Below are 13,445 nucleotides of genomic sequence, written 5' to 3'. Positions count from 1 at the left end.
CTTCGATAATGATAATAATTCAAATCTAATACACTTTCTTATTTAAAATATAATTTAATTTTATGATTATTAGGCTTCGATTCTAATTATTATTGAAACCTAATATTCTTAAAATTAAACATTTTTTTTAAATAAAAAATAATTTAGGTTTGGTTTACTATAGAAATGAAACCAAATTTACAATTTTATTATTATTTATTTATGCTTTCATGTTTAAGATGCGAGAATTAAAATATAATAAAGACGTTTATGCCAAATTGATAAAGGAAGACAAAAAATTAATTTTTTGCTTTCTCAAAATGTGTTTTGATTATAAAACTAATACATAATATTCAAAATAATCAATAATCAGTGTCAAAATTCTTTCGTATACTAGTGCGTACTAAACTAAAGTAGTGAGTTTAAGCAAAAGTCAAGCTCTCGAAATCAGCTCAGTAAGGGAAGATTTTGAGTATTTATATTCTGTAATTTACCTTATTTCAGTTTGATATGAAATGTTGAACAAAAATCATTAAGAATTACCCAGAAATGGGGAAGGTGTAACCCCTACTCACCTTTAGGAATTCCAAAGCACGTTTTATGTGAAAGCATATATTTTATATAACATGTAAAAAAATCCAGGGGATTTAAAAATCAGAGTGCGTTCTGTAAGACACCTTTTATAAAACATGTACAAAAATAATTTCAATTTATTAGTTAATAATAGATGACAACAATAACTCACTATCATTCATTAACTTTGGAATGAAAAGACAGTGAACAACTGCCTCAATTGTTTATATGGAACAGCCTCAGAGATATGCTTCAACGTATCACTGAAACATATAGAATTGTTTTGAGCGGGAAACATTATACACATGAGAAGATAATAATTGGTATATGATAAATAAAATAATAACAATAGTAGTACTAGATATATGGTATCAGATAGATTTGTTTCTCCCAGAAAATCTGATTAGGTACATTTTTTTATGGTAGGGTATCGAAATGGACCCCAAAATTTAATTAATCATTGGATTGTTATGGGCAGGTAAGTGTTGTTGCTATATAAGAGGGGATATTGGTGGCAATATAATGCACCATATCTCCCACTCTTCTTTGTCTATCTCATAGTTTTCTGCTTCTTGTTTATGATCATGGCTCTGGGTGGTAGAATCAGCATTGAAATTGGGGTTCATGCAACTGCTGCAAAGTGGTACAACATCTTTGCAACGCAACTCCATCAGGTTCAAAACCTTACTGATAGAATTCACCAAGCCAAGCTGCATCATGGTCAAGACTGGCACCACAATGAGGCCATCAAACACTGGACTTATATCATAGGTAATTTATCTGTTTTGTTACCCTATTTTTAAATCGTCAAATAATTTATAAATATTATTTGTTTTGCAATTGCTTGAAAAAGAACAGATGGTAAGGTTAACACATGTCAGGAGAGTATGGAGTACGATGAAGCGAAGAAAATAATAATCTTCAAGCTCTTCGGTGGAGACGTGGCTAAAGAGTTCAAGTTCATAAACCTTGTATTTGAAGCAAGTGATAAGGAGAATGGTGGTGCTAATATCAAATGGACTGTTGAATATGAGAGGCTTAGTGGAGAAGTTCATCCTCCATATGGCTACATCGAGTACCTCTACAAATGCACTGTGGATATGGATGCTCACCTCAAGGCATAGTTTCGAAAAGTTATGCATAAAATTAAGAAAGAAATAATGATCTTGGCCTTAGGTTAAGCGCTTATCTGAAGAATAATAATAATAATAATAATATATCTGTGTGAAGTTTGAGGAGAAGGATGGTTATGTAGATCCTTCCTTTGGGTGGAATAAAGTTCAGTTTGTTGCATTATTATGCGTAAAACTGTTCAGTGTGATGCATATGAATATTAAGGAGTATTTATGATTTGTGTAGAATCTTTCATGTTTTGTGCTTTTCTATTGATTGAATTTACTGACTTTGTACCAACCTATCATTGTGAAGTACCAACATTTTATTGTCATTATAATGCATCTCTGCTTCATAATGATGTACATTGCTAACACCTTTCAGTGCATTATACTTACGCACTTATTGCATTGATTATCCGATATTTTACAAGTGAAAAATAAACTATAATTACACACTTTTCATTTAATTCACACATTCCATTTAATATGTTTATTTATTATTTATTTACTCTTCAACTTATACTAAGATTTCTCCAATATTTACTATCTTTGTTAGCTAATTTATTTATAGAAAAAATAACATTAAAATTTTGTAACAAGAAAAGAAAACTCTATCCAAATCTCTATAATAAATTAGCCTTCTTCTTACATGTTTCTCTCCATTAGGTAATATTTGAATATCATTTGATGAAAAAAATATTTATCTCTCGAAAACTTTATATTTTAATAGGATCATTTTCTACTAATATTGAGCTTTATATTAGTGAATAACAGTACAAAAAGTTTTGATTTTTGATATTTAACCTTTTATTCAATATGACATATTGTCGTATTGAAAAGAAAAAAATGTTAACCTACCTCCTTTTACTTGAATTCCAAAGAGTGAGACATATGTATAATACATAAAACATGAGAATAAATTCATAAATATTGAGTAATATATTAGCCGAACTATTAAAACAATGTTCAAGAAAGTCAAGGAATAGAATCACTAGATCAAAAGTTACGGAGTGAAAACAAAAAGATAAATAGAAATTGATTAGTAATATAACAGAATAGTAACCACTATTTTTTTCCTAAAAACATTATGATTTATTTATTGAAATGAGTTCTTAACTCATTAAATATCACTTTTAATACCAATAAATATTATTAGTCACTAATAATTGTAAAATCCCACAATGATATTTTAAAAGTGGTGGTAGTCTAAAAACAGTGAGACTCGGTTATTTTAATATTAAATGATTTATTTGTAAATAATTTTGTTATAAACGAGTTTCATTATTTTAAATCGTACCATTTTTCTAGAGTTCTCTCTACCTTATCTCTAAGAGTTCTAACTCCTGAATCATCTTTTTGACGATCAGGAGGTACCTAATCGACAACGATGTCTACATTTCTATCCGATCAGTTTCTTTAATAAAGCAAGTAAGTTTTGACTCGTTTTCCCCTTTCGTTACCAAATCTGTTTTAGAGAAATCTTGTACTATCGCATATGTAATCATGTCTCCCTACTGTTGTAAAACATTGATTGCAAAAGACTTGTATTGCAACGTTGTATTTGGCAAAGTTAATGTGCTTTATTGCCAACGAGAAGAATTTTGAGCAACAATAAAAAATTCCTTAAGTGCTCCAACGTTCAAAATTTAATGTTTTTCTTTTATTTTATTGGTTTTATTTTCTTTTATTGGTTTTATTCTCTCCTAGCTCTATAAATAGAGAGCTCTTCCTCCTTTCCAAAGGACACCTAAATCAGTCTTCTCTCTTTCTTCTTTTTCCTTTTCCTCTTCTAAAATTATTCTGAGTTATTTTTATACTCCTTTGAGGGATCCTTGCTAGTTTTGAGATTCTCAGAAATATTCTGGGAAGTTCCTGTTGTATCTTGGGGGACTTGCACAACACACCGTGGATAAGTCCTTAAGGACAGTGACTCTACACGCCTCAGAAAATTTTGTTCGTGATTCTGTCAGCCCTTTCACAACAATCTTAAGGACTTATGGCTGACATCAAAAACATGCCTTCAGAGAGCCAAACCATCTCTTCTGGAACCCAGACGGTCTTCGTAAAATCGCTTCCGGACGTGTCAAAAATCGAGGTTTTCTCTTGACAGAACTTCCGACGTTGGCAAGAACGTGTGTCTACCCTTTTAGACATGTATGGAGTTGTTGTTGCTCTTTTATCTCCGAAGCCCGACTCCACTATTCCTTCAAACTCAAAACTAGTTGAAGAGTGGACTTACGCGAATAAGGTATGCCGACACACTCTGCTTAGTGCACTTTCTAATGATTTGTTCGATGTGTATTGTTCGTACAAGGAAGCAAAAGACATCTGGGACTCATTGATTCTCAAATACATTGCCGAAGATGTCGTCAGACAAAGACATAAAAACTCAAATCAATGAGTACCACAAGTTGCTGGAAGATATCAAAGCAGAAAATATTTTTCTACCGGATGAATTTGTTTCAGAACTTCTGATTGAGAAATTGCCGCCATCCTGGACAGATTACAAACAAGAATTGAAACACAGGCACAAACAAATGTCTCTGCTAGAACTTATTAAACGCATAATAATTGAAGATACCAATAGGAAGGAGTTTGCTACTACAAGGGTGAAAGGTTTATCTGCGAAAGCAAATATGGTAGAAGTAAAACCTGCTCCCAAAAGGTACGAATACAAACCTGATCACAAAAAGAAAAATAATTTTCTTAAATCCCGTCCCAATGAATCTAAATCCACCTTTAAGAAGAAAGGAAGTTGCTTCGTATGTGGGAAGTCGGGCCATCATGCACCACAGTGCAGGTGTAGAGCGAGAAACGACAATCCTCCTAGGGCTAATATAGCCGAAGGAGATGACATTATTGTTGCGGTCGTTTCTCAAGTGAATCTGATGACCAATGTGAACAAGTGGGTGGTAGACTCTGGTGCTACCAGGCATATCTGTGCAAACAAATATGCCTTTACCTCTTACACTAGTGTTTCCAGGACCACTCCTGTTCTGGGAAAAGGAAAAGTTCTTCTCAAACTCACATCTGGAAAGACTCTCGCCTTGAGTGATGTGCTACATGTGCCATTAATCAGAGTTAATTTAATCTCTGTAGCACTATTGGGAAAGATAGGGGTTAAAGAGTCATTTGAGTCGGACAAGATCATTATGACAAAAAATAATGTTTTCATGGGGAAGGGATATTGTGATCAAGGACTCTTCATTCTAAATGTTTCTGAAAATATTAATGAATCAAGTTTTTCTGCTTATATTATTGACTCGTATGATATATGGCATGCTAGATTAGGACATGTGAATTCCTCTTATGTTTTGAAATTACAATGACTAGGATTGATTAATATGCATGATAAACAGAGTAGTAAATGTGATATATGTGTAGAATCTAAATTAACAAAAAAAACATGTTTTTTCTGTAGAACGCCAAACTAAGCTATTAGGGTTAATTCATACTGATCTAGTTGATATGAAACAAACCATGTCTAGAGGAGGTAAAAATTATTTTGTGACCTTTATAGATGATTATTCTAGATACACCAAAGTTTACTTAATCAAACATAAAGATGAAGCCTTTGATGTGTTTTTAACCTATAAAGAAGAAGTAGAAAATCAATTGAATAAGAAAATTAAAAGGATTAGATCAGATAGAGGTGGTGAGTATGTGCTCTTTAATGACTATTGTGTTAAAGAAGGAATTATCCATGAAGTAACCCCACCATATTCACTTGAGTCTAATGGAGTAGCTGAGAGAAAAAATAGAACCCTTAAGGAAATGATGAATGCTATGCTTGTTAGTTCTGGTGCACCTAATAACCTTTGGGGAGAAGCCTTGCTTACTGCATGTTTTTTACAAAATAGAATACCCCATAAGAAAACCGGTAAAACTCCTTATGAGTTGTGGAAAGGTTACCAACCTAACCTTAAATATCTTAGAGTGTGGGGGTGCTTAGCTAAGGTGATGTTACCCGATCCTAAGAAAAGGAAAATAGGATCTAAAACCTCTGATTGTATGTTCTTAGGTTATGCTAAACATAGTGCTGCCTATAGATTTCTAGTTGTTAAAAGTAACATACTTGAGAGAAATTCTATAATGGAGACTAAAAATGCTGAGTTTTTTGAACATGTGTTTCCCTTAAAGGTTAGTCAGATGTCTCAACCTGTTGATGATAATGACAATAGCGATACCATGAATGAGGATTTAAGAAGAAGTAAAAGATAGAGAAAGGAAAATTCCTTTGGAGATGAATTTTATACTTATCTTGTTGATAATGATCCAATAAGCTTTATAAAAGCTACCAGTGCTCCTGATGCAAAACAGTGGGATAAGGCCATTAGGACTGAAATTGAATCAATTCAAAAAAACAATACTTGGACTTTAGTAGATTTGCCTAAAGGAGCAAAACCCATTGGTTGTAAGTGGATCTTTAAGAAAAAGTATCACCCTGATGGATCCATAGAGAAGTATAAGGCAAGGTTAGTAGCAAAAGGATTTACTCAAAAACCCAACATAGATTACTTTGATACTTTTGCTCTAGTGACTAGGATTTCCTCTATTCGAGTGTTGTTAGCTCTAGCCGTTATCCATAAACTAGTGATACATCAGATGGATGTTAAAACAACCTTTTTGAATGGTGATTTAGAGGAGGAAATTTATATGAGTCAACCTGAAGGGTGTGTTGTACCTAGTCAAGAGGATAAGGTATGTAAACTCTTAAAATCCTTGTATGGGTTGAAACAAGCACCAAAACAATGACATGAAAAACTTGATAATATGTTACTTTATGATGGGTTTTTCACTTAATGATGCTGATAAATGTGTGTACTCTAAGTTTGAAAATGGTGATTGTGTCAATGTATGCTTGTATGTGGATGACATGTTAATCTTTGGTACATGCAATGAGATATCGCTATAACTAAATTGTTTCTAGGATCAAATTTTGAAATGAAAGACATGGGTGAAACCAATGTGATTTTAGGTATTAGAATCATAAGGAAGGGAGATAGTATATTACTATCTCAAGAACAATACATTGAGAAACTTCTTAAGAAGTTTGAGTTTTATGACTTAAAACCAGTGAGTACCCCTTATGATGCTAATTCTAAATTAATGAAAAATAAAGGAGAATCATTGTCTCAGCCTTAGTATGCCTAGATAATTGGGAGCTTACTGCACTTGATGAGCTTTTCCAGACTTGATATTGCTTATGCAGTAGGTAGACTGAGTAGGTACACTCAATGTCCAAATCAGGAACACTGGGATGCACTTGCTAGGCTTATGAGATACTTAAGAGGTTCAATGGATTATGCCATTGAATACAGTGGATTTCCCGCTGTACTAGAAGGGCACAGTGATGCTAACCGGATCTCTGGTTCAGATGAGACAAAATCCACTAGTGGTTATGTATTCACACTTGGGGGTGATGCGATTACATGGATATCAGCCAGACAAACAATTATTGCAAGATCAACAATGGAATCTGAGTTTGTCGCTCTTGAGATGGCTGGTAGTGAGGCTGAGTGGTTGAAAAACTTCTTAGCAAACGTTCCACTAGGAATGAAACCAACCCCATCGGTGTCAATACACTGTGATTTCCAATCGGTAATAGCTATAGCTAAAAACAAGAATTACAATGAAAAGAATAGGCATATCCAATTGAGACACAATTTGGTGAAGCAGCTGCTAAAGAGTGGAACTATTTCCATTGACTATGTGAAGTCAGAACGAAATCTAGCGGATCCTCTGACAAAACCCCTAGGAAGACAAATGATATTAGAAACATCGAGGGGAATGGGACTTAAGCCACTTGCAAACAAAGAAGTGATGGTAACCCAACCTTTGTGATTGGAGATCCCATGAATAAGGTTCATATGGGTAAAAACAAGTCACTTGTTAGTTCTGATAGCACTAAATTGATTTTAATCAATTATGTCCCTTCCTATGGTATGTGTGAAAGTGCTAGAGACTGCATTATTGAGAGGCTAAACTTTGTCATTAAAATTCTATATGGTGGTAGAATTTTATCTTAAAACAAAGTTCTTAATGATTTTCATATCCCTTATGGGTGGTGTATGATTTGCAGCATACACTTGATGAAATCACCTATATGAGTGTCAAGTGGGGTCGCTTGCATGAGATCTTGGCATGATCTCTAGAGCACTCATGAATACAGAGCACGCGCATGGTGTAGTTAGCGCAACACAGCGATAGCAGCAAGGATTGTGGAGGTGTATTGTGATTGAGAAACCTCTAACACACGTCAAGTGTTTTGGTTCATATAGTTTGTTATACCAACTACACTATGTGTTAAGTATTTCAGTCTAAGACTGGTTCATATAGCTTGCTATACTAGCTCTGATGCATTACATCCTATGACACCCATAATAAAAGTTTTTCTTTCTTTTAATGTTTGAACTATTTGAGTCAAAGACTTTTCTTTCAACTTTCTTTTGCAATAAGTGGGGGATTGTTGTAAAACATTGATTGCAAAAGACGTTGTATTGCAACGTTGTATTTGGCAAAGTTAATGTGCTTTATTGCCAATGGGAAGAATTTTGAGCAACGATAAAAAATTCCTTAAGGCTCCAACGTTCAAAATTTAATGCTTTTATTTTCTTTTATTGGTTTTATTCTCTCCTAGCTCTATAAATAGAGAGCTCTTCCTCCTTTCCAAAAGACACCTAAATCAGTCTTCTCTCTTTCTTCTTTTTCCTTTTCCTCTTCTAAAATTATTCTGAGTTATTTTTATACTCCTTTGAGAGATCCTTGCTAGTTCTGAGATCCTCAGAAATATTCTGGGAAGTTCCTATTGTATCCTAGGGGACTTGCGCAACACACCGCGCATAAGTCCTTAAGGATAGTGACTCTACATGCCTCAGGAAATTTTGTTCGTGATTCTGTCAGCCCGTTTACAACACCTACTTGTTCTTGGTTCATCCAGAGTTCTAAGGACTCTGTCTGTTTTCAATTTGGTGTTTCGTAGGTTCGTATAAGTATTTCTTGCGGTTCAAGTAATCAGCGAAGAATTTTTAGATTTGGGCAGTTTCTTTGAGGGGTAAGGGAAGCTAGGATTCTTTCTTTAATTATAGTTATATTACTAATTTGGTATTTCTATGAATGGTTGTTGATTTTGAAGAATTTACTATGATTGAGTGTTTTATAAGTGTGTTTAATTGTTAATTTGGATGGTATGATGTTGAGTGTATGATGGGCGTCGCACCCCATACAAATTTGATGTGCAAATAAGAATGCAGTATAGACTAGGAAGTGACTCCTAGGTTGTCTCTCAAGGACCAAATGTGGTTCGAGAATTAGGTCCAACATGTAGTGGGGGGTTTGAAATTATTTTTGAATGCGATTGACCTAAACTAAAACATGAAATTGAACATAACGAAATTAAAAGCATTGAAGTAAATGTTAAAACAGTAAGGCCGAACGGTAAAAGTAAAACTGAACAGTCTAAACGCAACATAACTAGAAAATGTAGAATTCATCAGGATTTGGAAATAAAACGCTGGAATAGTAAACGCGCAGAAAATGTAAGAGCAGCTTAAATGAAATGCACCAAATGAACTTAAACATTAAACGCAACAGTAGAAGCATCAATAAAAGCAAACCGAGATTGAAACAACACTTGAAAACAAGATGAACAGTAAAACACAATGACAGAACACAACAATGAAGAAAATGATGAATAGTAAAATGCAACAGAAAATAAAGAAACACATGCTACTCAAATGCATTTTTAAGCCAAAACAGGAAATACACAATGCAACTTGGAATAAAATTTCAAGGAAAATTCATAAGAGCCAATTAAAATGCACAGTTGAAAACGCTATTAACACTCTTAAATTTCAATGTTGAACTAAGAAGTGAAAAGCTTAAATTCAAATCCATCACATATAATATAAAAATAGCTTTAGTCAAGTGTGAAGACACTTCTGGACGAAATCATGCGCATAATCCAATTAAATAAAATTAATCTCCATCACCAACCGAGAACCAGTCCCTCCAAAGTTGAAATGAAAGCACCGAATACAATGATGTCTGCGCCTCTCCAGCAAGCAAAGTAATGCACGTCCTCTCCAACTCCAATTTCAAACGAAGAAAAGAAATCAACCGTAACCCTCCATGAATATCCGCTGCTTCCTTCCCAACGTGCTAAAATGAAAAGGGATGAATAAAAGAAAAGGCAACCAATTCCCGTAACAGCGTTCTCCTCCCCGAAAGATTCATACAAAATGCGTTAAAAAGAAAATGCTTTAACAACCCCTTTTATTTATTGAAATGAAAATTAAAAAAAAAATGTTCAAGGAAGAAAACCGAGGTTGGCCTCATTTTCTATCACCGTGTGCTCTTCTATGAAAAAGAATATCAACGTGGCAGCAGCAACTTGGAGACTTTTTTCCCTCCTCACCGTGCTTCACTTCTTCCACTTATGAAAGCATCGTGTTCTTCCTATTTGTCCATGGGCCCCGCTGCTTTTCTTTTCACTAAATGAAGCCCCCTGGACGTCGGTTGCACCTCTTCCTATTGAAGCACATCTTTACAATGTGGGCCGTAACATGCTGCTGTGTGCACCTCCAAAAGAAAGCCACCTTTTTCTCTTTTCTCCAAAGGCCGAAATGAATCCAGCCAAATGATTGCAAAGAAAAGAAAATGCATAGCGTGGCCTACCTGCTGGACGTGACTCTCCATTCATCGTGTGCTGGAATAAATAAAAATCCCATGTAATAATTGTGCTCCCAAACAACGTGTTCTCCTCTTCACGTCACAGCCCTTGCATCTTTTAAATGAAATGTGCATGCTGCTTGCTTCTACTAAAAGAAATTAATCCCTCTTTTAGACGTAACCGTGTGCTTCCACATTTAATCAGCGCTTCAAAATAGGTTACACCTCCTATCTCATTTTAGCTTAAAATATAATTGATGTGACATTTCTCTTTAAATTCTAAAATATTATCCAACAATTTTCCTATAATTAATAATGCAAATAATTAGTCTCAAATAATTCAAATTAATTAAAATAAGAATTTCTGGTCAAATTAAGCACAATTAACAAAAATAAGGAAATACTGGACATTCAAGCACAATTCCTTAATTAAATCTAGCACAATAAGCTAAGTGAAGTCAAGAAAATATTGACTCATCAAAATAGACCACACTTAGTCTTTTGCACTCCTGGGCAAAATCAAGACGCAGATCAAGGAATAGTTTAGAGGATATGAAGTGTACTACACAAACTCAGCACACAGAAAACAAAGACTAAGAAGGAAACAAATAGAATTACACAATCCTCAAGAAATCTGGACAAAGAAAAGCAGTAGACAATATCCAACAATATCCAACACAGAATCAAAGAAAGCAGATACTCACAGAAATCATCCAAGCAATTCAAGACATGGCAAATTGATCAATCAGCTTGACAGGTGGATCAAAAGTAATAAAGCCTCACAGATGCACTATCAGTGTTCCTCTCAAGAGTCTAGGGTAAACAATGTCAACTCAATGTACTCAAGAAAGCAAGCAACAACAGACTTGGCAAGCCTCTAATATCAACACTCAAAACATATGCATGTTCAAATCAAAAAGTCTTTTCATGGTTGTAATGGGGCCAAGGACAAGGGAGGATAAAATATAGATGAGAAGCTACAAACCAAAAGAAATAGAGAAGCAATGGGGAACAAGTGGAAATAGAATCAAATCACACCCAACCCTCTAATTGAATCATCTTCTTGACTCCATTATTCACAATTTTTTTTTCTCATTTTTCTCTGTATTTTTTTTTCTCATGTTGTCTCTTTTTCTTTTCTCTCTCTTTAGGACACAACTGTAAGAGACAAGATACACATCATATTTACAAAAAACAAAACAAGAAGAGGAACCAACTAGCCAATTCAACAGAATCCCTAGGAAGACCGCACTTGTTCCCAAAACACTTCCAAAGCTCCAAAATTCCCTAAGGTTAAGGTAATCATGGTTTTTGACTTAGGGCTAGTGTATGAGCTTCAAAACAAAGAAATGGGAAAAGTATAGGTTCAAAAGTGGTTATCAAATGATTAAAACAAGGTAGGCTTATTAGACTAGAGAGGCTCAAGAACAACATTGCATTTATCACTTCCAAACATGCATATCAATCAAGAATCATCAAAAAGAGTCAAGGCAAGGCATATGCGCAAGCAGTCAAGAGACATATCACACAAGAAAGAACATAAAGTGGCTCAAATCTCACACAAGGTATTTCTGTCACAATCAAATCAACCTCTCAAACATCATAATCATCTTTCCAAGCAAAGAAAAAGCAAGGATTTCAAACCATAAGAGTATCAATGAAGTAAAGGAAAAACCTACAACCTAAACAAAGTCGAGAAAGTAAGAGAAAGATGCAAAACTGTACACATGACATAACAAAAACAACCTAGAAAAAAAAAATTTAACACAGAAAACAAAAACTAACAAAGAAAAATCAGAATCTCCCCCAATAGACCACACTAAAACTACACAATATCCTCAGTGTGTCACAGACAATAAGATCAGAAATCAGAACAGTGAACATATCATAGACAAGTGCAATGAAAGTGGGGAAATGGGGAGAAGGGAAAAGAAAACTCCCCTGGTCATGGTGGCAGTTGCTAATTTTGGACTATGAGAGAGATGTTTTCCACCACAGGATTCAGCAAAGAAGTTTTGGGGAAGAGGTGCTTCATTAGTACTGCCCTATCATCCAAAGCAAGATGTTTCTTTTTTATTCTCCAAGCCAACCGTTGCATCAGCAGCTCTCCTTCCACTTGTAGTTGTTGAGTGTGTGACAGCGGAATGGAGACCTCTGGCTCGCTCAAAGCAATAGCAATACACTCTCCTTCATCAACCATGAATTCCTTAATGACAGCACCTGGATTCTCATTTAACTCTGCAGATTGGTCATCAAACTCACAATTAATAGCATTTGTTATAAGCTTAGAATCTGTCTGTAACACAGAATCAATTTCAGTACAAATGAAGCAAGAACCAGATTCACAATCACATTCAAAATTCTCAGAGAACTGTGTTAGATCAAAGTTCAGTCCTAACTCTATAAAGTTATCAGATTGCACAGTTTCTACCTCAAAATCAATATTGACATATGCATCATCAATAGAATCAAAGGTCAGTTCAAGGCTATTATCATTCAAAATTTCATCACGGCAATCATGTCCATTGAAAACAACATTTATACCAATGGGTTCAGTGGCTAATACTAAATCAAAAATTTTAGAATGATCAATCAAATTTGTATCAGTTTGAGTCATAAACCCTATAGAATCAGTGTGCAGCAAATCACAAGCATTTGAATGTATAGGCAAATAAGGTAAAGTGATTGGAAACTCAAGTTCAGAATAAACCTGTTTTTGCTCATTGAAACTTTTCTTACCAATCTCCAAGTCATCAACTGCATCCTCAAGGTTATCATATAAATCAAGATCAGTGCAAGGATAATGAACATCAGGTATGTCAATGTGCTCTATAGGGAATAATGAATCCAAAACATGAGTATGCACAGGCATATCAATATCAGAATCCAGAACAAGCTTTATGGGTTCAAGTTTTACCAATTCAAAAGCATTAAAATTTACTTGAACCTCAGATACATGAATCGGGGTTTCAAGTTTAGTGTAAACCTGCTCAGGTTTTTCCTTTGCTACCGCAATTGGATTTTCACCAGCTAACTTGCAGAGCAGCTTCTTTACCTCTGTTGGAGTTCTGTCCAGCAAAGATCCACTAGCAGCTGCATCCACTAATA

General features: G+C 34.6%; 1 protein-coding gene and 1 pseudogene across 1 annotated transcript; one reads left to right on the top strand and one right to left on the bottom strand.

Annotated features, from left to right (window-relative positions):
- Window positions 1–1,082: 1,082 nt before the first annotated feature.
- On the top strand, window positions 1,083–1,913 carry LOC124842395 (MLP-like protein 43). The gene is made up of 2 exons (XM_047318864.2): window positions 1,083–1,323; window positions 1,411–1,913. Exons 1-2 carry the CDS (start codon window positions 1,131–1,133, stop codon window positions 1,674–1,676), a joined length of 459 nt encoding a protein of 152 aa, XP_047174820.1. The 5' UTR covers window positions 1,083–1,130; the 3' UTR covers window positions 1,677–1,913.
- A 10,369-nt stretch (window positions 1,914–12,282) lies between these two features.
- Window positions 12,283–13,209, bottom strand: LOC148192370 (uncharacterized; annotated as a pseudogene).
- Between the last annotated feature and the right edge of the window lie 236 nt (window positions 13,210–13,445).

The sequence above is a fragment of the Vigna umbellata genome, chromosome 9 (genome assembly GCF_029865625.1).
Source record: "Vigna umbellata cultivar VRB3 chromosome 9, Vumbellata_1.0, whole genome shotgun sequence".
In the NCBI taxonomy this organism is placed as follows: Eukaryota; Viridiplantae; Streptophyta; class Magnoliopsida; order Fabales; family Fabaceae; genus Vigna; species Vigna umbellata.
Note: the sequence above shows the minus strand (reverse complement) of the source record. Positions and strands in the feature narration are given on the sequence as shown.